This window comes from Equus przewalskii, chromosome 20 (genome assembly GCF_037783145.1).
Source record: "Equus przewalskii isolate Varuska chromosome 20, EquPr2, whole genome shotgun sequence".
Classification (NCBI taxonomy): Eukaryota; Metazoa; Chordata; class Mammalia; order Perissodactyla; family Equidae; genus Equus; species Equus przewalskii.
In genome coordinates, this window is record NC_091850.1 from 4,482,148 (window position 1) to 4,506,863 (window position 24,716).

Below are 24,716 nucleotides of genomic sequence, written 5' to 3' on the forward strand. Positions count from 1 at the left end.
CACATGAGTTACTGTATGAATAGTGAAGTCCCTCCACCTGCCGTTTCTATTATCTGAGAAGGAGGGAAGTGAGGAGCTCGAGTGGAGGGTGAAGGTTCAGTGTAATCCCTCCCCAGGTTAAACTCTATGAATTAGCCAGGGGTTGTGAACATTTACATTATTCATATGGGGGTGAAGAGCCTTAAATTCTGAATGGAAGAATCCAGTCATTCAAACAAGACCTCACATTTTTTACTGAGCACTTATACAGGACAAAATGGCTTAGGCTGGGATCCTATCTACTAATTAAGGCAAAGGTGGGTATGAACTAGGTAGGTATTTCTCCATCTAGAAAAGACAAGCCTGTCAGTCACCTCCTCTAACCTGCTAAGCAAGATCCCAAAAGAATGAGGATTCCAGTACGTATCTAACACATCTAACACCAAACTCCTGACCTCCCATCAAATCTGCTCATTCTGCCATTTTCCCCTTCTCAGTTGATGGTGTGAACATGAATAAATAGAAATGTCATTTAAAATGGAGTTGGGAGGCCAGAAGAGAGAACTCTCACATGTGTCACTTACCACACACTACTGACCCCAACAGGAAGAGACTGTACCTTGCAACTCCAACAGAAATGATACTGCTTACTATCCAAGCAGAAGGAAGGAAGGAATTCCTCCTTGCCCAGCAACAGCTCAGCCAATGAAAGACTGACATAATTCAGTAAATGAAAAGCCACTATGCTTTGAACTCCCAGTCTCCTCCAATGGACTCTTCATTTATAACAGCCGCTCCCAACTTCATAAAATAACGGGTTTCTCTGGACTTGCCCATGGTTCACCATAGATGGCGTGTCTGAAATTGCAATTCTTTGCTATTTTCAAATAAACCCATTCTGCCCAAATAAGCCCATTCTGCTAGTAAAATATTCTACTTGCAAAGGCCAAAACCTTTGAGTCTTCTTCAACTCCTTTCTCTCACATATTACATCCCATCTATGAGCAAATCCTCTTGTCTCAACCTTCAAAACTATATCCAGAAACCTCCTACTTCTCTCCACCTCCACCATACTCAGCCTCATACAAGTCATCATCATATCTGATCTGAACCATGACAGCAGCCGCCTGTCTGGCTCCTTGCTTTTGCTTCACCCCAGAGGGCACTTGTAAAAGCAACATCAGACTGAATTCCTCCTCTGCTCAGCACCCTGAGTGAATGCTGAGGCAAGCAGTGGCATACAAAGCCCCATACATCCGGTACATTATCTATCACCTCTCCCACCTCATTTCTTTGATTCTCCTTGTTCACTAAGCTCCAGCCTTGCTATTCCTCAAACTTGCTAAGTTTGCTCTCACCTCAGAGCCTTTGAACATGCCATTCTCCTTGCCTCAAATATTTTTCTTCTTGAATTCTGCATGGTTTGCTCTTCACATCTTTTGCTTTTCCCTCAAATATAGTCTTCTCAGTGAGGCCTTCCCTCACCACATTGTTTAAAACTGGATTCACTATCCCGCTTCCTTGCTTTATTGTTCTCCATAGCACTTTCCACTTTGACATACCATATATTTTACTTGTTTGTGTGTTGTCTGCTTCTCTCACTGGAACGTAAGCACCATCAAGACAAAAGGTTTTTTTGGTCTCTTTTTCCCCACTGTTCTAACAGCAGTGCCTGGAGCAGTAACTGTCACAGAATGGGCACTAATTAAGACATTTGTTAATTGAATGAATGAATGAGATGCAGTTTCTGGGGAAGAAAGCAAGGTAGGAAACACTGCCCCTACATTACCTGAAACCAAGGATGAAGAGGTTAAAAAAATCTTCTCTTGGCTAGCAGAAGAGAAAAAACTTTGAAATAAGCTTTGCTAACTGAAGCTGTGCATATTCAGCATAATCAACTGTTGTTTAAAACTAACCAGGTCTTTCTCCTTAGTATATGACTGAGCTGTCTTTCCCAGGAAGTCAAGGTCCAGACATCAAGATCAAGCCTTCACAAGGCCAAAAGCAGGTTGAAAATGAAAACCAACCACAAAAGTCTAGACGGTCAAGGGAAAGAAATTTAGCCTTCAAGGCCAAACACAGACTGGTGGGAAGGTACCAACCAGCAAGGCTACATGCTTCCCCTCCCCTACCCAAAACCCCTGTACATGCTCTCTGTCCCCTACCCAAAACCCCAGATAAAAACCTTTACCTTTTTCCCTTTGAGAAGGTGGATCTGAGTTCTAACTCCCATTTCCTTGTCTGGCTGCCTTTCAATAATAGTAAAAGTAAACCTCTTTGCTTGCCACAAGCCTGGTGTTTCATTTTTTTTCTTTATTGGCCTTACTATGTGGCAGAGAAACAAACTCGTGTTTGGGTCCAGTGACATACCTAAAATAGTGCCCTGTTTTCCCAGGGCTCATCTTCTCTCACCTTAATTTGCTTTATTTCTCCTCACAGCAGCTATAACCTTTTGACACATCACATACTATTTGTTTCCTGAGTGCCTCCCCCATGAGAAAACAAATCCCAGGAGAACAAGAAATATTTGTTCTCTGCTATATCTGGTGCCCAGGGCCTCCATAAAAACACATGGAATGAACAATGACAAACTTGAGTGTGCCTTTGGCTCCAGAATCTCACAAATGGGAGCGATGATTTATTTTTCTAACCTGGGTGTTTTGAAACATATTTTACAGTGACCAAAAATCCCTCATGCAGAAGTGCCGGGGTGGAGAAGCAAATATGAAGCCTTCACTACTTGACCCTGTTCTTGGATGTTTTATGGTTTGGTCCCAGGAATTTTTGCGTTTAGGCAAACCCTTGGAATTCAAGGCATCCTTTTCTGTGAAGTACTCTGTCCTATATACCTGATAGAGCAACGACTCTCATTGTGTGTGTGGGAGGAAAGGGTATGGGTGGGCTAGAGTGTAAAGGAGATTTTGCCCCCCAGGGGACATTGTCTGGTGACACTTTTAGTTGTCATAACTGGAGGGGTGGGGGTGTGGTGTGCTACTGGCACCTAGTAGGTAGAGGCCAGTGTCAACTTATAAAAGTCAGAAACCAGTTTGAGAGGCAAGCATTTACTTAGAATCAAAGAATTACAATTCAACATACACAGATTCATGTAGAAACCCAAACACTGTCCCAATCACAGGACAGGGACTCAGGGTTTTTATGGGAAAAAGGAGGAAGATGAAGTAAGAAGTTTTAAGAAGGGTTCATTGGTATGCAAGCTACCACACAAAATCGGGATTCTCTGCCCAATGCACATAAACAAGCCTACTAATTATGGCATCTGCCTTTGGGGGAGAAATGAGCTTTTATTCTGCGAGATCAATCTGCAGGAAGACAGGGGGCATGTGCCTTCAGATCCGTCTACCCAATTCAGGATTTGGGATGAACTTTAAGAGGTTAGAGAGAACAGGCTGGCATGTGGAAATGCTGGTGGGACAAGGTTTGATTGGTGGGCTTCAAGAATTTATGGTAAGGTTTTCAACATTTATGACAGGGTTATACATTTATGATGGGGTTCTACACATTTTTGATGAAGAGGGGGAGAAATTTTAACTCTAGTTCTTTCTGAAGGACCCCTTGCTTCTGATAAGAATCCAACTTTCAAATTCCGGTCGCGTCCTGGTCCTTGAGTTCCATGGGGAGGAGGATATTTAGTTCTGAGATTGTTTCAGGTCACAATTTCTTCTTTTACGCATTCTCTGACTTCTCAGAATTTCTGAAAGGCAATTCTTAATCACTCTGTTGATAAGAGATGGTGTTGGTTGAACTGATCCTGGAGGGCCTGCAGTTACACACAAAAGATGACATGAGTGGGGCCATAAAATAGAGCCAGAGCAGCCATTTCAGAGCAATTGCCTTGCATGTCTTGTTTTCTTCATCTTCCAAACTGGACCAAACCACCAACATTCCAAGAAGTCAGTACGGACAAGAGTATCCTGTGACGGCGTTTAGGACAGGCTGCCCCAAGAATCCCCACTCTGGTGCAGATTATTTTGAGCTGAAGACAATTGTTGACACAAATAATATATAACCAACCTATAAATCAAAATTGGGATGAGTTTATTATAAGCCAGAGTGAGGATTATAACCCAGGAAGGCTTTAGAAGGCATTCCAGAGAAGCATGGGTTTCAGTACAGTCTTATATCTTTTTAGAAAAAAGAAGATACATTAAACACACCCAGGATACATTTTCAAAGAGGTATTTGGTTGCAAATTAGCAGGTCAGCTTGACCAAGATGCCAGGAAAGGGACTAATCTGAGTATTACCGATAGAGTGTTATCAATAGGGCATAGGAGGGGAAGTATGCATTCTTATCTTAAGAGAGTACATTCTTTACTTTAATGGTTAAGCAGATGTACAATGTATGTTTGACAGGCTATAAGTCAGGCTTTTTAGTTCAAGCTGAGTCAGTTTTGAACTCGAATAGTTACCCTATACGCCTCAATATGTGAAAATGTCTTGTCACAATAAAGGTTCAGAAGACTCAGGAAGAACATTTAACCTTCTCCCAAACTGCCTGAAAGAATTTAACGTATAAGGCCAGTTCCAGGAAGGAGCTAATACCGTGAGACAGCTATAGTATGATGTAAAACAGGTGTGACAGAAAGGCACCAACAAGCCCATTTTTGGTCCAGCAGAACTTGTTTAACAAACATTTCTATTTCTATCTCCATGTAAACTGTCTTCCTCCCCCCGGAAATCCAAGACCACTACATCCAACATCCTCCTTTGCCTTTAACTGAAGATAATATTTAAGATGGTAGCTTTGGCCAGATGGCCAAATTGCTCAGTATTCCTGGGTTTCCCCCATATATACATGTTATTAAACTTCTTTAATTTTTCTCCTGTTATTCTGTCTCATGTCAATTTAATTCGTATCCCAGCCAGAAGAACCTACAGTGGATAGAGGAATTGTCTTCCTCCCCTATACCTGTTTGTAAGGACTGATGAAATTGGACTTTGCTGATGACTGAATCACTAACCAAACAATGAAGTACTAGTCTAGCCTTTTGCCTGATGATTGAATCTCAAGCCAATCTATGTAGTACAAACCTAGCCTTACCTCATCCAGCACCAATGAACTCTTCTTTAATACAACTCACCTCATGCTCCTCCCTTTTCCCCACAAAAACCCTGAACCCTTCATCGAGACACTGTTTAGGTTTCTACCTGAATCTGTGCTCCCTGAATTGCAATTCTTTGATCCCAAATAAACGATTTGCCTCTTAAACTGGTTTTGTTTTTGAATGTTGACAGATGAGGTCAAACAGGATATTCTCATTCTTACTGACGTCTTGTAATGTTGGCAGTTTGGTTCAGTTTGGAAGATAAGATGTGCAGAGGAATCCCTCCGAAATGGCTGCTCATCTCTGTTTTAACATGGCTCCACTTATGTTATCTTTCACACCAGGGATGCTTAATAGCCTATGATGAGGGCTGCCAGATTTAGCAAATAAAAACACCTGTGGGTAGGGTCTCCGGATGAAATACATGACTACCAGTTAAATTTTAATCTTACTTTAACATCACTGTTTATCTGAAAGTCAAATTTAACTGCTTGCCCTGTATTTTATTTTGTGCACCTACAACGCATAGGACTGAAACTAGCTTAACACAAGGTTGACATAAGTGAAGCCATATTGTAGAAAACAGACCATATTGTAACCTCGAATGAACTCTACTAACCCAGCTGGATTTGCACCCTTCAGGAGATCCATCTGCTCTCTAGATTTTATGACACCCTGCTTATGCATATACCTCCTAGCTGCGGTAAAAGGATAACTTCATTTTTTTGAGTTCCTTAGCAAAATGATAACCACCAAACAGAGAGTGTATGGAGATAGCCATCATTGATGAAAAGTAAAGATCTGGTGTGGCGACTCCTGGGTTGACATTCCTAACTCCCTCCCCTATAACCTACCCGCTTATACAACTGCTTCAAGATTCTGTGCCTCCCTTAAGATGGTTCTTTCAGACGTGAGTGGGCCATCTTCCTTCTTACTAGTAAGCTGTATTAAAATGCCCTTTCTCTGCCACCATCTTGCCTCTTGATGATTGGCTTCAGTCTCCTGGTGAGCACTGTGCCCTTTGTGCCGTAACAAGATAGGCCCCCACAACAAAGAATTATCCAGGCCAAAGAGTCGAGTGCGCAAGCTAACAAACTCTGCCACAGGACAGACGGTTTTCTAACCTTAGTTTGCGCCACAATCACCTCTATTGTTGGGCCTGCCCTCAGTTTCTTTTTGTTTTGGTTTCTTTTGAAGATTTTTTTCCTTTTTCTCCCCAAAGTGCTCCCTCCCCCGCCACCGCCGCCCCACATAGTTGTATATGTTTAGCTGTGGGTCCTTCTAGTTGTGGCAAGTGGGATGTCCCCTCAGCATGGCTTGATGAGCGGTCCTAGATCCGTGCCCAGGATCCAAACCGGTGAAACCCTGGGCCGGGAATTTAGTAGCTCTGGGGTGAGGACCCAGGATTTGCGTTTCTATCAAGTTCCCAGGTGGAGCTGCTATTGATCTGAGGCCACACTGGAGAACCACTACCCTAGAGACAGAAAACGCTTCGCGCCTCCCTAAGTAGGAGCGAGTAAAGCGTGTGGGCTAGCATGGACGGTAGCAGGGTGAGCGGACGTGGCGGGAAGACCGAGGCGCACTTTGGCCGTCCCGGTCCGTGCCCAGAGGCACTTCTGGGTTCCCTCTAGGCTCCGTGGAGGTCCTTGCGTCTCGATGGTCGCTCGGGTCGGGGGCGTGGCCTGGCCGGGGCGCGGTGGGCGGACCAAAGCAAGCCAAGCGCTCTCGTGCCGGACGTTGCGCGGCCGCGACGTCCGACGCCGGCGCGGACGCGGGGTTCCAGACTCAGCCCTGCGCCTGGTGTCCGGTGCGGCACCGCAAGGCTCCGCCCGGCCAGAGCAGGTAGGCGTTGTTCAGCTTGCGCCACCGACCGGGCCCAGCATGGGTGCGGGAGCGGCGAGGCCTGGCGTTGCGTTTTCTCAACGGCGTCCCAGGCACTGGCCCTCAAAGCTGTGCGCGGACGGTAGGCAGGCGGGACCGGGACGGGGACAATGGGCCTCTGGACGCCGAGCTCCGAGGGCCGCACCGGGGCGCTTCTGCTGCGGGACGGGGAGGCGAGGCGGGGGCCGAGGCGGGCTCAGCCCGGGGCTAGCGTGGATGGGGTGGGACTTCGGGTGGGGTAGGGGACGGGGCCAGGGGGCCAGGCTGAGGCAGGCGCTCACAGCCCTGTGGGCGGGACCCGTTAGCCTAGTCGGGGGCGGGGCCGGTTGAGAGGACGGACTGTGGGCGGGGTTGGGGCCGAGGCGGGCTGCCGCGCGATGGGCTAAGGGCGGAGTGGGCGGACGCCTGTGGGCGGGGCCGGGGCGGGCTGAGTGGGCGCGCACATTCCCCGCCGCGCCCCCTTGGGAGAGGCTCCGCGGGGGACGCGCTGGGTGCAGGGCGTTTCTGGCTTTTCTGCCTTCTTCTGGGATCCTGGCATCGCCGAGGTTGCGGAGGGTCTTGGTTTTCCGCTTTTCCTCTGTGTCATTTGGGTATTGAGATAGAGAAGAGAAAAAGGGAGGGGGCCTATTTATCACAGAGGCCTTTCTTGAGCAGTTTTACACCATGCTCAGTTTTGAGATGTTCACACTTATAAAGTGTCTTATTTGAAAAAAAATCATTTTGAAATAATTTCAGAATTAAAAAAAATGTTAAAAAATTGGTGAAAGAATTCCCACATCCTATTCACCTGCTTCCCCAAATGTTAATATTTTGTTTAACAGAATAATTAGCAAAACCAGGACACTAACATATACAAGTTTCACTTAGATTTGTCTGCTAGTGCCACCCATTTCCTTTCTGTGGTATAGGATCCAAGTTAGGATTTAGCTGCATTTAGTTGTAGTGTCTCATTGGAAAAATTTCCGTTTGAAACAGTAGAGGTCCCCCTCCCCCACCTCGCCCCCCAAACCCTTCAGATTGGTCCTGGGAGCACCAGGTCTCCAATCAAAGAACCTTTTCTTCCTGGGTGCCAGGGCCTGTTTAGAATGTCCAGCTGGGGCCTCTGGGCAGCTTTGGCACAGGAGGTTACTTTTTGCGCCTTAACCCATCTGTCTCAGGCCACTTGCTCAGCCTCTCCTTGGTATCCTACCTCTCAGGCCTGTCTCTTTCTGCCCTTAGATTTCTGAAGGCATCTTCCTTGGCCATTTTCTCTTTCAGTCTAGGCTTCCTTCTTGGTCATGTCTTGTGGTTTCTAGGGTTCTTGCAGCTTTGAGCGTTCCATGAATACTCAGGAAACTCACTCTTTTATGACTCCAGCCCAGGCCATTTGTCTGTTCCAGACTCGCAGAATCTCTGGCCTACTGATGTATTTCTGCGTTATCTCGAAAGCATTTCCCTCTCAGTACTTGCAGGACATAGCTCGAGCTCACCCACATCTGGTCCCCTTCTTGTGCTCCCAGCCTCTGTGAATGGCACCACCCTATCCCAATCACTCAGCAGGAACCCCAGGATAAGCCCTTCCCCTCCTCCCCAATCAATTCAGACTTTCGGGTTTACTGTTTGCCTCCCCCTTGGGCATGCCCACTTTCCTCTATAGGCACCACCATCCTGCCTTGCTGTCTGTCTCCCTGTGTCCCTTTTGGTGCTCTTACTCAGTTGTCCACACCACGATCAGACTAAGCTTGTTAAAATACAAACCTGATTGTGTCATGCTCTGCTTGTAATCTTTTTAAATTTCTTTTTGCTTTAGGATAAAGGCAAGTCTCCTTAAAGGTGCCTTCAAGGCCCTGCACGGCTGGTCCAGCCTCTTCTTGTACCCCTTCTCCCTTGCATTCCCTGCTCTAGCATGACTGGCTTTGCTTTCCCCCTCATTTGCTGTTTCCTCTCCCTGGGATTCTGTTCCCTGCCTACCCAGGGAATTCTTACTCTTCCCACAGATCTCTGTCTAGTCATCCCTTCCTTAGGGAAGCATTCTGTGACCTCCCTGACTAGGTCCAGGTCCTGATCTCTCCTCTCTTTGCTACCCCTGTTATAGTGGCAGTTTTATACATATGTGCTTGGTACCTAGTAGACGCTTTTGATGTTTGCCAAATAAGTGAAGAAATGATGGGCTACTTAATATAGCTGCCCAACAGTCTCTATCTGGACATCATTCCCTTTGGGAATTTGCTTAGCCCGCAGGGGACCTGCTTGCTCTTGTCCCATTCCTCTCTTGGTTCTGTTAGGCAGGGCAAGAAGGATGGAGGGCCTGGGGAGCACAGCCCAAGGACCACTGAAAGGGAGAAATGGCTGCTGCCGCCCGTCCAGCCTAGCTACTCCTTTTACCCTGGTCGAGTCTGCTGTATTAGTTGACTCTCCATTGACAGACATTTCCTGTGCAGGGTTTCAGAGAATCTTTAGGAATATGTTTTGCTTAGTATCAATCGTATATCAAGAGTTCCTAGTCCTGTTCTAAATAGCTGCCTTAAAGCCAAAACGTGGAGATGAAAATGAAGGCCTGCAGGATGAGGTAGATGGGTTTGCCTGGACTGTGGCCATTTGCTCTGCAGCATGACTTGTCAGTTCAGCAAGCATTTATTGGGTGTCTCTTGCATCCCTGGAGCCATATTGGCTTCTGGGGATACAACTGAATAAATAGCCATATTGGCTTCTGGGGATACAACTGAATAAATTCTGCACCTGTCCTGCCATCATAGGGCGTGTGGTGGGAGTCAGCATGCAGTAATCAAGGTGAAGCTGTGACAGAGGAAGCCTTGACTTGGAGAAGGACATTGCAGGGCGTGAGGTGGCCAGAGCTGAGGCAGGGACTGGTTAGGGGGAGGCTGGGGACCAGGCTGTGAGTGGCCTTGACCTTATTTCAGGGCCTGTGGGGTTATGGCCCAGGGAGGGTCTGGTCTGCCCAGGCTGTGAGGATAGGCTGGTGTCAGAATGACCGGTTGAAGACTGTCACTGAAAGTTATCGAGTGGATGAGGGACAGCTTAGGGCACAACAGAGGAAAAGGTGACGAAATGAGCTGCTGAGGGTAAGAGTGACTGTGAAGTGGCGACACAGGTCTCTGACCCAAACCCGGCCGGACATGGGAAAAAGAATGTTTGAATTTTGTCAGAGTTACACTGAAGCACCCTTTAATCAAACAGAATTTTCGCAGCCAGATGTATGGATGTCTATAGTAAGTAATATAAACAGATTATAAAGAGCCTCAGATCATTTCAGATTTTGCTGCCAGAGTTTGTCACCAAGTTTTAAGAAATTGTTCATTTTTCACAACGTTTTTGACTTCTGAAAATTGTGGGTATGGGATAGTGGATCTGAAATGGTAGCTAACACTTGTAGAGCCAGGGCTGTTGTATGTGTTTCCCGTGCATTGACTTTTGTCCTCACGACAACAACTGTCAGAGTCACTACCCTGAAGATCCTATTTTACAGGTGAGGAGATGAGGGCACAGAGAACGTAAGTGACTTGCCCAGACTCGCATAGCTCGTCACTTATGGCTCCAGAGTCCACATTCTTACCGGACGGCAGACTCGTGAATGCGAGGGGAGGTTGTTGGAGAACCGAGGTCTTTCTCCCACGTTTCAGACACCTCGCCTCTGCAGCCAGCCTGCCTGAGTGCAAGGAAGGTCAGAAGAGAAGGGAGATGGGAGCCGCATAGAGGTCACGGTCACGTACTCTGATTTACTGAGGGCCTGTGGGGACGCATTTCTGTGATGCCTGCATCTTGTGGTCTGGTTGGGCAATGAGCTTTTCTCACAAGCTGTAGAGGAATTTAAGTGCAATGTCAAGGGAACAAGCTAGGATGCAGGCTGGCTGGGCTTTGAAGAAATTTGGGTAAACAATTTCACAAGGATTTTATAAGGAGATTTTTCCTGAGACTGTAGAGTGGAGAGATGACCGTGTCCTAATTTTCTTCCTTTAGCGGTGTAAGATATGTGTGCTCTGGAACACCACAGACGAACGCCTTCTGCCTGCCATTCCCCGTCTGCAGACGGCGGTCTGCCCAAGGGGTGGTGAGTGCGTCAGCTTAATAGTATTTGCTCATTTGTGTGCGAGTATCCCTGTGCCTTAGTCTGTATCTGTGTGAGTGTGCCAAATATGCATTCAAAAATATAGAAAATGCATGGGAACAGTTTAAAGAATAATGAAACAACTTTGAATATCCTGTCAGTTTAAGAATAGAACCTTATCAAACCTTAGAAGTCCCCTGTGTGTCTGCCCTAACTGCATCTTTTCTCTTCAAAGGTAACCACAGTGCTGCAGCTCCTGTTAATCATTCTTTGCTTTTCTTTATAGTTTTACTGTGTGTATATGTATGTATCTCTAGATTATATATATATATGTCTCTATTTTTTTTTTCTTTTTTTTTTAGTTTTGTTTAACCTTTTGGTCCTTATAAAATGAAATCGTGTAGCAAGTTTTCTGGGTTTCTTCTCTCAGTGTGGTTTTGAAATTTATTCAGTGGTGTGTGGCTGAAGTTCTTCATTCCCTCTTTCTGTTGTATTCCATTACATCCCTTCTATTGATGGCCATTTGGGCAGTCTCTAGTTTTTGCTGTTGAAAATAAACAGTGCTGTAGTGGACATTCTGGTCCCGGTCTCCTGGTGCACAGGTATAGAAGTTCTCAAATGGTGTTGGGGGGTCTGTGGGGAGGGGAGGAAGGGAGACGCTTTTGGTTGTCGTAACTGGGAGGTGGGGTGTTACTGTCTTTAGTGGCTAGAGGCCCGGCATGCTGCTAAACATGGTACAGTGCGCAGGTCAGCCTCCCCACCTCCTCCTCCAACCTTCCCACGCACCAAAGACCTTAGTTTGTCTAATCCCGAATGCCAGTGCTGAGACTGAGAACTCGTGCTCTGGGGTAAATACCTGGGGTGGACCACTGGGTGGGAGGGGAGTTCAACTTTAGTAGTTACTAACGCCCTGTTTATACTTCTGTCAGCAGTGTATGGCCTCTTGTGTTACTCATTGTCCTGTCCAACACTTGATAATTCCTGCCTTTAAAATTTTTGCTGGGGCCGGCTCCGTGGCTGAGTGGTTAAGTTTGCGTGCTCCACTGCGGCGGCCCAGGGTTCGGATCCTGGGCGCGGACATGGCACCGATCGTCAGGCCACGTTGAGGCGGCGTCCCACATCCCACAACTAGAAGGACCTGCAACTAAGATATACAACTGCGTACAGGGGGGATTTGGGGAGATAAAGCAGGAAAAAAAAAAGATTGGCAACAGTTGTTAGCCCAGGTGCCAATCTTTAAAAAAAATTTTTGCCAACTGGTATATGTGAAATGATATCTCACTGTAGTTTTACTTTTCATTTCCTGAATAGTAATGAGAGTGAGCATCTTTTCATGTCTCTCTGCTGTTTGTATTTCTTTTGAGAAGTGCCTCCTGATATCCTTTTGCCCGTTATCTTGTTGTGGTGTTTGTTTTTCTTAGTTGTTTCTGGGATTTCTTTGTATGCCGTAGATTCTTTATATATTCTAGATGCTAAGCCCTTATATTTGTTGCAAATAATTTTTCCTATTTATGAATTTTTTCTGATGAGAAAAGTTCTTAATTTAAATGTGGTAGAATTTATCAATCAGTTTCTTTATGGTGAATGTTTTGTGGGTAGATGTTCCTGCCGGATCCCAGGTGGACGAGTCTGCCTCTGGGACTGCACTCGAGCAGGGCTGGAGCTGGTCACGGGGCTGCTTCAGGGTCCACAGCTGGGGCTAAGGTCATCAGGCCTGCCACTGGGGGCTCGGATGGGCATGTCTCCCACTGGTTCCCTGGGAAGGCAGGACTTCCCCTAGGCCGTGGCAGAGTGGGGCTGAAACAAAGTCTCAGGGCCGCTTAGGTTCCGCAGCCAGCACTGAGGTCGGTGGGCCTGCTACCAGGGGCATGGATGGCTGTTGCTGGGTCCCTGCGTGAGCAGGACTGAGAGCAGGGTTAGAGCCAGGTCACAGGGCTACTTTAGGATCCGTAGTCTGGTCCAAGGCTGGTAGGCCTGTTACCGGGGGTACAGACAGCGTGCCTCCTCCCGGATCCTTTGGCAGGTGGGCCTGGTTGCAGCACCATGGCCAAGCAGGCCTGGAGCTGAGTCCATCGGGAGTCGGGGCTGCTCTCAGTTTGCAGATGGAACCACGTTTGGTGAGCTTGGTGCAGATCTGGCTTTTTGAAGCAGTTCTCCTGGGTCTTGAGATTCACTGGGGTTTTGCAACCTCCTTCCAGATCCCAGAGCTCCTGCAGAGACACTTTTCTTCATTTTTGACTGCCAAATCATTGCTTGTGTAGGGAGATGCAAGCGGGTCACTTGCTATTCCACTACCTTGCTGACATCATTTCCTGTCTTTTTTATTTAGCATGGATCAAACATGTCTGCTTGATCATTAATCACTGAAAGAGATGTGTTGTAATCTCTCTCAATATTATGGACTTGTTGGTTTCTATAGTTTTGTTAATTTTTACTGTATTTTGAAGTTATATTATTAGATGCATAAAGTTTAAAATTATTGAGTCTTTCTGGTGAGTCAAAACTTTTTTCCCTGTGAAGTGACCCTGTTTCTCTCTGATAATGCTTCTGTTTTTTGGTCTTATTTTATGTTATTTTTAACTGTAAAAACATAAAATAAAGTTTACCATCTTAACCTCTTTTTTTGGGGGGGGAGGTGGTGAGGAAGATTGGCCCTGAGCCAACATCTATGCCAGTCTTCCTCTATTTCGTATATGGGAAGCCGCCACAGCATGGCTTGATGAGTGGTGTGTAGGTCTGCACCGGGATCGGAACCCTCAAACCCTAGGCCTCCAAGGCGGAGCGCGCAGACTTAACCACTACATCACTGGGCTGGCCTCTTTTCCATGTGTTTTTTAAAAATTGCTTTTATTAATGTTTTGTAGTTTTGTGTACAACTCTTTCATCTCCTTGGTTAGAATTGTTTCTAAATAGTTTATTCAGTTCAATGCTGCGGTAAACAGAGTTGTTTTCTTAATTTCCACTTCAGATTGTTTGTTGTTAGTGTATAGAAATACAACTGGTTTTTATGTGTTGATTTTGATTTCTGCAACTTTGCTGAATTTGTTTATTCTAATGGTTCTTTTTTTTAAATCCTTATCGATTTCTACGTATAAGATTATGTCATCTGCAAACAGATAGTTCTACTTTTTCCTTTCCAATTTGGACACCTTTTTTTCCTTTTTATTGAGGTCATAGTGGTTTATAACATTGTGAAATTTCAGTTGTACGTTATTACTTGTCAGTCACCATATAAATGTGCCTCTACCCCTTGTGCCCAACCCCCATCCCTCTTTCCCTGGTAACCACTAAACTGTTCTCTTTGTCCGTAAGTTTGTTTATCTTCCACCAATGAGTAAAATCATATGGTGTTTGTCTTTGTCTGTCTGGCTTATTTCACTTAACATAATACCCTCAAGGTCCACCCATGTTGTTGTGAATGGGACGATTTTGTCTTTTTTTATGGCTGGGTAGTATTCCATCATATATATATACCACGTCTTCTTTATCCAGTTGTCAGTCAGTTGGACATGTGGGTTGTTTCCACATCTTGGCTGTTGTGAATAATGCTGTGGTGAACATAAGGGTGCATAAGTCCTTTTGTGTTGTTGATTTCAGGTTCTTTGGATAAATACCCAGTAGTGGGATAGCTGGGTCATATGATATTTCTATTTTTAACTTTTTGAGAAATTTCCATACTGTTTCCATTGTGGCTGCACCAGTTTGCATTCCCACCAGCAGTGTGTGAGGGTTCCCTTTTCTCCACACCCTCTCCAATGTTTGTTGGTTTTTGTCTTGGTGATTATAGCCATTCTGACAGGCATAAGGTGATATCTAAGTGTAGTTTTGATTTGCATCACCCTGATGATTAGTGATGTCGAGCATCTTTTCATGTGCCTATTGGCCATGTGTATATCTTCTTTATAAAAATGTCTGTTAGTATCCTCTCCCCACTTTGTGATTGGGTTGTTTGTTTTTTTTGTTGTTCAGTTATGTGAGTTCTTTGTGTATTATGGAGATTAACCCCTTGTTGGGTATATGATTTGCACATATTTTCTCCCAGTTGGTGAGCTGTCTTTTCGTTTTGATCCTGCTTTCCTTTGCCTTCCAGAAGCTCTTTAGTCTGATTAAGTCCCACTTGTTTATTTTTTCTTTTGTTTCCCTTGTTCAAATAGACATGGTATTTGAAATTCTTTAAAGACTGATGTCACAGAGCGCACTGCCTATATTTTCTTCCAGAAGTTTTATGGTTTCAGGTTGTACCTTCAAGTCTTTGGTTCATTTTGAGTCTATTTTTGTTTATGGAGAAAGATAATGGTCTACATTCATTCTTTTGCACGTGGCTGAGCAGTTTTCCCAGCACCATTTATTGAAGACACTTTCCTTTCTCCATTGTATGTTCTTGGCTCCTTTGTCAAAGATGAGCTGTCCATAGATGTGTGGTTTTATTTCTGGGCTCTCAATTCTGCTCCCTTGATCTGTGTGTCTGTTTTTGTACCAGTACCATGCTGCTTTGATTACTGTAGCTTTGCAGTAGATTTTGATGTCAGAGAGTGTGATGCCTCCAGCTTTGTTGTTCTCTCTCAGGTTTGCTTTGGCTGTTCGGGGTCTTTTGTTGCCCTATGTGAATTTTAAGATTCTTTTTTCTCTTTCCATGAAGAATGTCATTGGGATTCTGATTGGGATTGCATTGGGATTGCTTTAGGTAGTATGGACATTTTAACTATGTTTATTCTTGGAATATGGAATATGCATGGAATCTCTTTCCATCTCTTTATGTCATTATTGATTTCTTTCAGTAATGTCTTATCATTTTCCTTGTATAGGTCTTTCACTTCCTTGGTTAAATTTATTGCTAGATATTTTATTCTTTTTGTTGTGATTGGAAATGAGATTGTATTCTTGAGTTATCTTTCTGTTAGTTCATTATTGGAGTAAAGAAATGCTGCTGATTTTTGTAAGTTGACTTTGTAACCCACAGTTTTGCTGTAGTTGTTGGTTATTTCTAATAGGTTTCTGATGGATTCTTTAGAGTTTTTTATCTTTAAAATCATGTCATCTGCAAACAGAGTTTCACTTCTTCACTCCCTATTTGGATTCCTTTTATTTCTTTTTCTTGCCTAATTGCTCGGGCCAAAACCTCCAGTACTATGTTGAAAAGAGTGGTGAGAGTGAGCACCCTTGTCTTGTTCCTGTTCTCAGAGGGATGGCTTTCAGTTTTTCCCCACTGAGTATGATGTTGGCCGTGGGTTTGTCATGTATGGCCTTTATTGTGTTGAGGTACTTTCCTTCTATACCCATTTCATTGAGAGTCTTTATCATGAATGGATGTTGGAGCTTGCATCTATTGAGATTATCATGTGGTTTTTGTTCCTCATTTTGTTAGTGTGGTATGTCACATTCGTTGATTTGTGGATGTTGAACCATCCGTGTGTTCCTGGTATAAATCCTACTTGATCATAATGTATGATCTTTTTAATGTATTGATTTATTTGACTTGCCGATATTTTGTTGAGGATTTTTACATCTATTTTCATTAGCAGTATTGGCTTGTAATTTTCCTGCTTTCTGTTGTCCTTGTCAGGCTTTGGTATCAGGGTGATTTTGGCCTTATAGAATGTGTTAGGAATTGTTCCATCTTCCTCAGTTTTTTGGAATAGTTTGAGAAGGATAGGTAATAAATCTTCTTTGAATGTTTGGTAGAATTCTCCAGAGAAGCCGTCTGGTCCTGGACTTTTATTTTTTGGGAAGTTTTTGATTGTTCTTTCAGTCTCTTTACTTGTGTTTGCTCTATTCAGATTCTCTAGTTTTTCTTGATTCAGTTTTGGGAGGTTGTAAGAGTTTAAAAATTTATCTGTTTCTTCTAGATTGTCCAGTTTGTTGGCATATTTCATAGTATTCTCTTATAATCTTTTGTATTTCTCTGGTATCTGTAGTAATTTCTCCTCTTTCATTTCTAATTTTATTTAGCTTTCTCTCTTTTTTTCTTAGTGAGTCTGTTTGTCAGTTTAGTTTATCTTAAAGAGCAAGCTCCTTGTTTCATCCTTTCTACAGTCTTTTTTTTGTTTCAGTTTCGTTTATTTCTGCTCTAATTTTTATTGTTTCCCTCGTCCTTCTGAATTTGGGCTTTGCTTGTACTTTTTCTAATTCTGTTAGATGTAGTTGAAGATTGCTTATTTGAGATTTTTCTTCTTTGTTAACATAGGCCTGTATTGCTATAAATTTCCCTCTTAGGATCACTTTTCCTGCATCCCATGTGAATTGACATGATGTGTTTTTGTTCTCATTTGTCACCAGATATTTTTTGTTTCTCCCTTAATTTATTCAGCGATCCATTGGTTGTTCAATAGCATGTTGTTTAGTCTGCACATTTTTGTTCTTTTCCCAGCTTTTCTCTTGTAGTTAATTTCTAGTTCATAGCATTATGGTTGGAAAAGATGCTAGATGTGATTTCAATCTTCTTAAATTTATTGAGGCTTGCCTTGTTTCCCAATCTATGGTCTGTCCTTGCGAAGGTTTCTTGTGTACTTGAGAAGAATGTGTATTCTGCTGTTTTTGGATGGAGTTTTCTGTATATATCTGTTAGTCCATCTGGTCTAGTTTTTCATTTAATTCCACTATTTCCTTGTTGACTCTTTGTCTGGATGATCTATCTGTTGATGTAAATTGGGTGTTGAGATCCCCCACCGTTATTGTGTTGTTGTTGTTAATATCTCCTTTTAGTTTGGTTAATAATTGCTTTATGTACTTTGGTGCTCCTGTGTTGGTGCATCTGTGTTTATAAGCGTTAAGTCTTCTTGGTGGAGTGTCCACCTTGTCATTATATACTGACCCTCCCCATCTCTCTTTACCTCTTTTATCTTGAAGTCTACTTTGTCTCATATAAGTTTGGCAACACCTGCTTTCTTTTGTTTGCCGTTAGCTTGGAGTATCATCTTCCATCCCTTCACTCTGAGCGTCTGTTTATCTTTGGAGCTGAGATGTGTTTCCTGGAGGCAGCATATTGTTGGGTCTTGTCCTTTAATCCATCCTGCACTCTTTGTCTTTTGACTGGAGAATTCAATCCATTTACATTTAGAGTGATTATTGAAATGTGGGGGCCTAATTCTGCCACCTTATTGCTCACTTTCCAGTTCTTCTGCATTTCCTTTGTTTCTCATCCAGTGTATTTTGGACTGTCAGTTTGGTTAGGTGGTTTTCTCTGAAGGTTTTCTTACTTTTGTCCTTGTTTATCATTTGTGTCTCTGTTCTAATTATTTGTTTAGTGATTTCCGTTAGGTTTGTATAAAAAATCGCATAGATGAGATTGTCCCTTTTCTGATAGCCTCTTATTTCCTTAGACTAAGGGAATTCCATCCCTTTTTTCATCTCCTTTTAAGTTATTATTAATATCTTATTCTATCTTGTATTTTGAGTTTGTGGTTAAAATGACAAGATTATTTTTATTTTGGTGTTTAGCTTCTTTTATCTTTAACATTATAGTTAAGTGTTTACTAACCTGATCTGATAGAGAGCCTCTATTTTCTGATTATTGCCTACATATTCATCTCCTTGCTCAGGGCTTTGTGGCCCCTTTCCTAGTTTTTTTTCAGGTATGAGGGCCTTCTTGAGGATTTTTTTAGGGGCGTTCTTGTGGTGATGAACTCCGTTGGCTTTTGTTTATTTGGGAAACTTTATTTCTCCATCATATCTGAAGGATATTTTTGCTGCATAGAGTATTCTTGCCTGAAAGTTTTCATGTTTCAGAATTTTGAATACGTCATTCCACTCTCTTCTGGCCCCTAGGTTTCTGTTGAGAAATCTGCTGAAAGCCTGATAAGGATTCCTTTGTAAGTTATTTTCATCTGACTTTCTGCTCTTAATATTTTCTCTTTGTCATTGACTTTTGCGAGGTTTAGTTCTCTATACCTTGCAGTAGGTCTTTTAACATTAATATAGTTAGGAGATATGTCAGCTTCATTCACCTGTATTTCCAGCTCTTTCCCCAGATGTGGGAAGTTTTCCGATATTATTTCTTTGAACAAGCTTTCTTCTCCATTCTCCTCCTCTTCTCCCTCTGGAATAACTATAATCCTTACGTTGCATTTCCTTATTGAGTCAGATATTTCTCTGAGAGTTTCTTCATTTCTTTTTGGTCTTAGTTTTCTCTTTTTTTCCATCTGAAGCATTTGTATATTTCTGTCCTCTAAATTGCTAATTCAGTCCTCTATAATGTCAGCTGTGTTGTTTAGGGAATCCAAATTTTTTTAATCTCATCCACTGTGTTCATCATCTCCAACAGTTCTGATTTTTTTTTTTTAATGCTGGCACCTGAGCTAACATCTGTTGCCAATCTTTTTTCTTCTTCTTCTTCTTCTTCTTCTCCCCAAAGCTGGCCAGTACATAGTTGTGTATTCTAGTTTGAGTGCCTCTGGTTGTGCTATGTAGGATGCCGCCTCAATGTGGCTTGATGAGTGGTGCCATGTCTCTGCCCAGGATCTGAACCAGTAAAAGCCTGGGCCACTGAAGTGGAGTGTGTGAACTTAACCACTCAGCCACAGGGCTGACCCTTGATCGTTTCTTTATAGTTTCAGTCTCTTTTGTGAAGATACTCCTGATTTCGTTGAATTGTGTTTCTGTATTTTCTTGTAACTCATTGAGTTTTTTTATGATAGCTATTTTGAATTCTTTGTTGTTTAGGTTATGAATTCCTGTGTCTTCAGTGTTGGTTTCTGGGTACTTGTCATTTTCTTTCTGGTCTGGAAATTTAATATACTTTTTCATACTGCTTAGAGGTGTGGATTTTTCTCTCTGCATAGTGATATTTTCTGGTTGCAGCTTCCTCCTACCACCACTTGGTGGGTGTCAGGCCCTGTGTATTCTGGGCCCGGCATGGTCCGTGGCTCCCTGGCTCCAGCTGCTGACTCCTGTTTTGTCTGTGCTGCACTCTGGCAGATGGCATAGCTGGAGTGCTGGTAGGGGAGGGGGCTTTTTCTTTCATGTGCATGCTTCCCCCAGCCGCTGACTCCTTTTATCTCTGTGATGCTCTGGCAGATGGCAGAGCTGGAGTGCTGGGTGAGGAGAGGGGCACTTTGTTTCACCTGCACTTCCTCCAGCTGCTGCTTTCCTCTCTGTGCAGCGCTCTGTCAGATTGTAGAGCTGGAGTGCTGAGCTGGGGGAGGAGCACTTTCTCCTGCACAATCCTGGGGCATTCTCCCTCGGCTTTCACTAACTGCTCTCCTAGGGTGCCGTCTTGATGAAGACACTTCCACAATAGCTAAGTCACCTCTGTGTGTTGGGTTATCTCATGGGCTGTGAGGGAACTCAGAGAGCAATGTTCTCGTGGAGGGCTGCCCCTCCCCCCTTTCCTTTCAGAACCACATGCAGTCCTGGGGTCGCTGCTGTGGGGAAAAGAAAAGTCCCCCTTACCACCTTCCATTTCCTCCAGGGGATCCAGCACCACTACCTTCAGACATATGGCTGCATGGGTCTCTCAGACGCCTTTTGTGTTGTGTGATTATCTTCTGTTGGTGTATGAATGTCCTTTTGGTTGTATTTTAGAGAGGAGAGTTCAAGGGGAGAGCTCACTCTGCCATAATGCTGACATCACTCCTCCCAGGTGCCTTTTCTTTCTTTTTCTTGCCTAATTTCTCTGGGTAGGACTTCTAGCACTATGTTGAATAGAATGGCCAGAGTGGGCATCCTTGTCTTGATCCTATTCTTAGAGGAAAAGCTTTTAGTCTTCCACTATTTCATATGATGTTAGCTGTGATTTTTTTATATATATCCTATGTTCTTTATTATCTTTAGATGGTTTCCTTCTATTCCTAGTTTATTAAGTGTTTTTATCATGAAACTGTGTTGAATCTTGTTAAATGTTTTTTATGCATTAACTGATAGTAACATATGGTTTTTGTCTTTCATTCTGTTCGTGTGGCATGTTACATTGGTTGAATTTTCATATGTCGAACTATCCTTGCATTCCAGTAATAAATCCCACTTGGTTGTGGTGTATAATCCTTTTAATGTGCTGTTGAATTTACTTTGCTAATATTGTGTTTGGATTTTTGCATCAATATTCATCTAGGGTATTGGTCGTTAGTTTTCTTCTAGTGTCTTTGGTTGGCTCTGGTATCAGGGTAATGCTGGCTCAGTTATTGTACTTTACAGCTCCCAAATTTCTGTTTTGTTCTTTCTTATAGTCTGTTGACACTCTCTTTTTGTTCATGCATTTCCTTATTTTATTTAGTTGTCTATCAGTACTCTCTTTTAGCTCATTGAATATCTTTAAGAAGTTGTTTTGAATACTTTGTCAAGAAATTCAGCAATCTGTTTTTCTTTAGGTTCCATGCCTGGAGTTTTATTTTGTTTCTTTGATTGGGCCATGTTTTCCTGTTTCATTATATGCTTTGTGATCTGTTGTTGAGATTTGACCATTTGAAAAAACAGCTTCCTCTCCCAGTCTTTATGGACTGGCTTCATTCAGGGGAATCCCTTCACCAGTCAGTCCACATAGAAGTTTGGGACCTCTCCAACATTTTCTGGTGGTGTCTTCTCTGGAATTGAGTGTACTTTTAGTTGTCTCAATTTCCATAAGCTGCTTGCCCCATTTCTTCTCAGGAGCTTGTAACCTCTTGCTCTCTCTGGCGTCTGCCTGTAGAACTGTGGAATCTCTGCAGCACTACTGTGCTGTGGCACTCACCTACATTTTCAGTGGTTTCCAAAGTCTGCCACCATTTCCATCAGTGCTCCGAGTCCAGTGAGACAGCAATCTGTCTGTCAGGAAGCCCCTAGACAAGCCAGAATGTTGGACACATGATCCATTCTTGTTTCCATCCTGAGGGAGGAGCTCCCATATGGAAGGTTTACCCCAGTTGTACCTACTTACACTGAGTAGGGGGAGATGGATGTGTGTGAAAATTGCCATGAACTTTCCTACCCTTTTCTATGGAATCCCTTTTTGGCTTTCTGTTGGCCTGGTACTACACCATCTCAAGTGGTCTCTGTAGTTCTCACAAAAGTATCCTGGTCCATATATTGTTAACTTGCATTTCTATGAGGAATGAGGACGTGGAGCTTCCTAGTCCACCATTGGCTGGCATCACCTCCCCATATCTGCCTTTTGATTGAACAGTTTAATCTATTTTCATTTAAAATAATTACTCATAAGGAAAGACTTATTTTTGCCACTTTTCTATTTGTTTTCTATATGTCTTATAGCTTTTTTCCCTCTCATTTCCTCCATTACTGCCTACATTTGTGTATAGTTAATTTTTTTGTAGTGACGTCTTTTGATTTCCTTTATGCATATTCTTTAGGTATTTTTTGTGTTTACCATGGGATTGCATAGAATATCTTAATGTTGTAACTGTCTCATTTCAACTTATACCAACTTTATTTCAATTGCATACACGAATACTTCTCTTAGAAATTTCTGCCCTCATATTACTGATGCCACAAATTACATTATTTATAGTTTTTATGCTTTTATTTTTTAAATCCTGTAGAAAATAAAAAGTGGAGTTACAAACCAAAATGACAATAATATTGTTTTTTATATTGGTCTATATATTTACTTTTACTGGTGGACTTTATGTTTTCTTAAGTATGGCTTTGAGTTACTGTTTAGTATCCCCTCATTTCAACTTGAAGGACTCTCTTTAGCATTTCTGGTATTGCAGGTCTAGTGGTAATGAATTACCTCAACTTTTGTTTGCCTGGGAATGTCTTAAAGTTCTCCCTCATTTTTGAAGGACAGTATTGCTGAATATAGAAATCTTGGTTGACAGTTTTTTTCTTTCAGCACTTTAAATAGAGTATCTTACTTCTTTCTGGCCGTCAAGATTTCTGATAAGAAATTGGCTGGATATCTTATTGCAGATCCCTTGGTATGTATAGTTGGTTCTCTCTTCCTGCTTTCAAGATTCTTGCTTGAGTGTTTGGCAGTTTGATTACACTGTGTCTTGGAATGGGTGTCTTTGAGTTTCTCCTACTTCAGTTTCATTGAGTTTCTTGGATTTGTAGATGCATGTCTTCCCTCAAATTTGAGAAATTTTTGGCTATTATTTTTTCAAATAATCTGTGTGCTCTTTTCTCTTTTCCTTCTGAGATTCCAAAAATATGTATGTTGGTACAGCTGGTGGTGTCCCACCAGGTTCTCAGGCTCTCTTCACTTTTTTTCATATGTTTTTCTTACTGTTGATAAGAGTTGGTAATTTTAATAGTCCTGTGTTCAGTTCTTTTCTCTACCTGCTCAACTCTGCTGTTGAACTTTTCATTTCAGCTTTGTTCATATATTGTTTGCCTGAGTTCTTTTAGTTTTTTGGTTGTGTTTTCCATTAACTCTCTAAACATATCTAAGACAGTTATTTTAAAGTCTTTGTCTGGTAAGTCTGATGTCTAGGCTTCCTCAGAGTTGATTCCGTCTGTTTTGTGCCTTTGAATGAGCCATGCCTTCGTGTTTTTTATGCCTTGTGATTTTTTTTGTTGAAATTTGAAATATTTCTATTATAATGTGGTAACTCTGGAAATTAGATTTTCCCCTTCCTCAGGGTTTGCTTTTTTTTTTTGGATGGTTGAAGACAGTAGTAGTCCATTTGTTTTGAGAGTTTTCCAAACTATTTTTACTGAGTCTATATCTTGTCATGTGTGATCACTGAGGATCTCTGTTTCTGTAGTTTATGTTCAGCTAATCTTTTGACAGATTTCCTTGAATCCCAGGAGCTGAAACAAACAGAACACTGATAAAAAGAGAAAAGAGCAGCCACCTCTCCCTGCCTTTGCATATTTTCTCTGCTGGGGCACTCCTTCATCACTTAGCTAGGGTACTTTTTAAAATTTGGTTTATTTTTTTCTTACTGAGGTAACATTGCTTTAGGATTCTCTTAATCTTGGGATTAGCCCCAGGTGAAAGTTTAAGGTCTTCCCAGGAGTTTTGAGAGCCTGTGTCTTGCCTGGGCTTGTGTGTTGCTTCCTAAATTCTTCCATATACGTGGCTGCTTTTGAATGTCCTATATTCCCAAATAGTCTCATCCCAGCTTCTCCTTTGGGCCTTAGATGGCCTATTATGTGTTTGCACCTGTAATCTCTTGCTCCGTTTGTGGATTTGTATTCTACCTCATACCTTTGATCAGTAGTACCTGCCACTTTTCCTACATCTGTTCCAAGTTATGCAAAACAGAGACAAGTGCCTTTTATGATTCTTTCAGGTATCCCCAAGACAGGTTAGAACAGAAATACACAATTTGCAAATAAGGTCTGCTCCCTCTGGTTTGAGGGGAGAACTGGGAACTGGGCTTCTGCCTGCTCAAGACTAAGATTGCTGCAGTGCTGGGGAACGGGTAGGTCAAGGGTGGGAACTCTATGAAACTTTCCTGTCATTTTGAAGATGGCTTTTTATTTATTTATTTTCAGTTTTATTGAGAGGGAATTGATATACAGCTCTGTATAAGTTTGAAGTGTACCACAGAATGACTTGAAATACATATATTGTGAATTGATTTCTATAGTAAGTTTAATTAACATCCGTGTCCTCATATAGGTACAAAGAACAACCCTTTTTTCCTTGTGATGAGAACTTTTAGGGTTTACTCTCTTAGCAACTTTCAAATATTAGATATAGCAGTATTATTATAGTCATTATGTTGTCCAGTACTTCCCCAGTACTTAAATCTTATAAGTGGACATTTGTCCCTTTTGACCACCTTCATCGAATTCCCTCTCTCTCCATTACCTGCCTCTGGTAACCATAACTTTAATTTCTTTTTCTGAGTTTGGCGTTTTTGTTTT

General features: G+C 42.7%; 1 protein-coding gene across 7 annotated transcripts in view; it reads left to right on the plus strand.

Moving 5' to 3' along the window:
* The first annotated feature begins 6,139 nt into the window (after positions 1-6,139).
* PGBD2 (piggyBac transposable element derived 2) overlaps positions 6,140-24,716 on the plus strand; it is a 33,653-nt gene continuing 15,076 nt past the window's right edge. The window contains exons 1-3 of one of the 7 annotated variants that reach the window (XM_070586809.1): positions 6,818-7,007; positions 10,392-10,586; positions 10,883-10,973. In XM_070586809.1, the coding sequence (XP_070442910.1) occupies positions 10,497-10,586; positions 10,883-10,973 (181 nt within the window). In that variant the 5' untranslated portion in view covers positions 6,818-7,007; positions 10,392-10,496. Of the gene's footprint in view, positions 7,008-10,391; positions 10,587-10,882; positions 10,974-24,716 lie in introns of all 7 variants that reach the window. The other 6 variants (XM_070586808.1, XM_070586812.1, XM_070586810.1 and 3 more) reach the window with 6 other exon arrangements.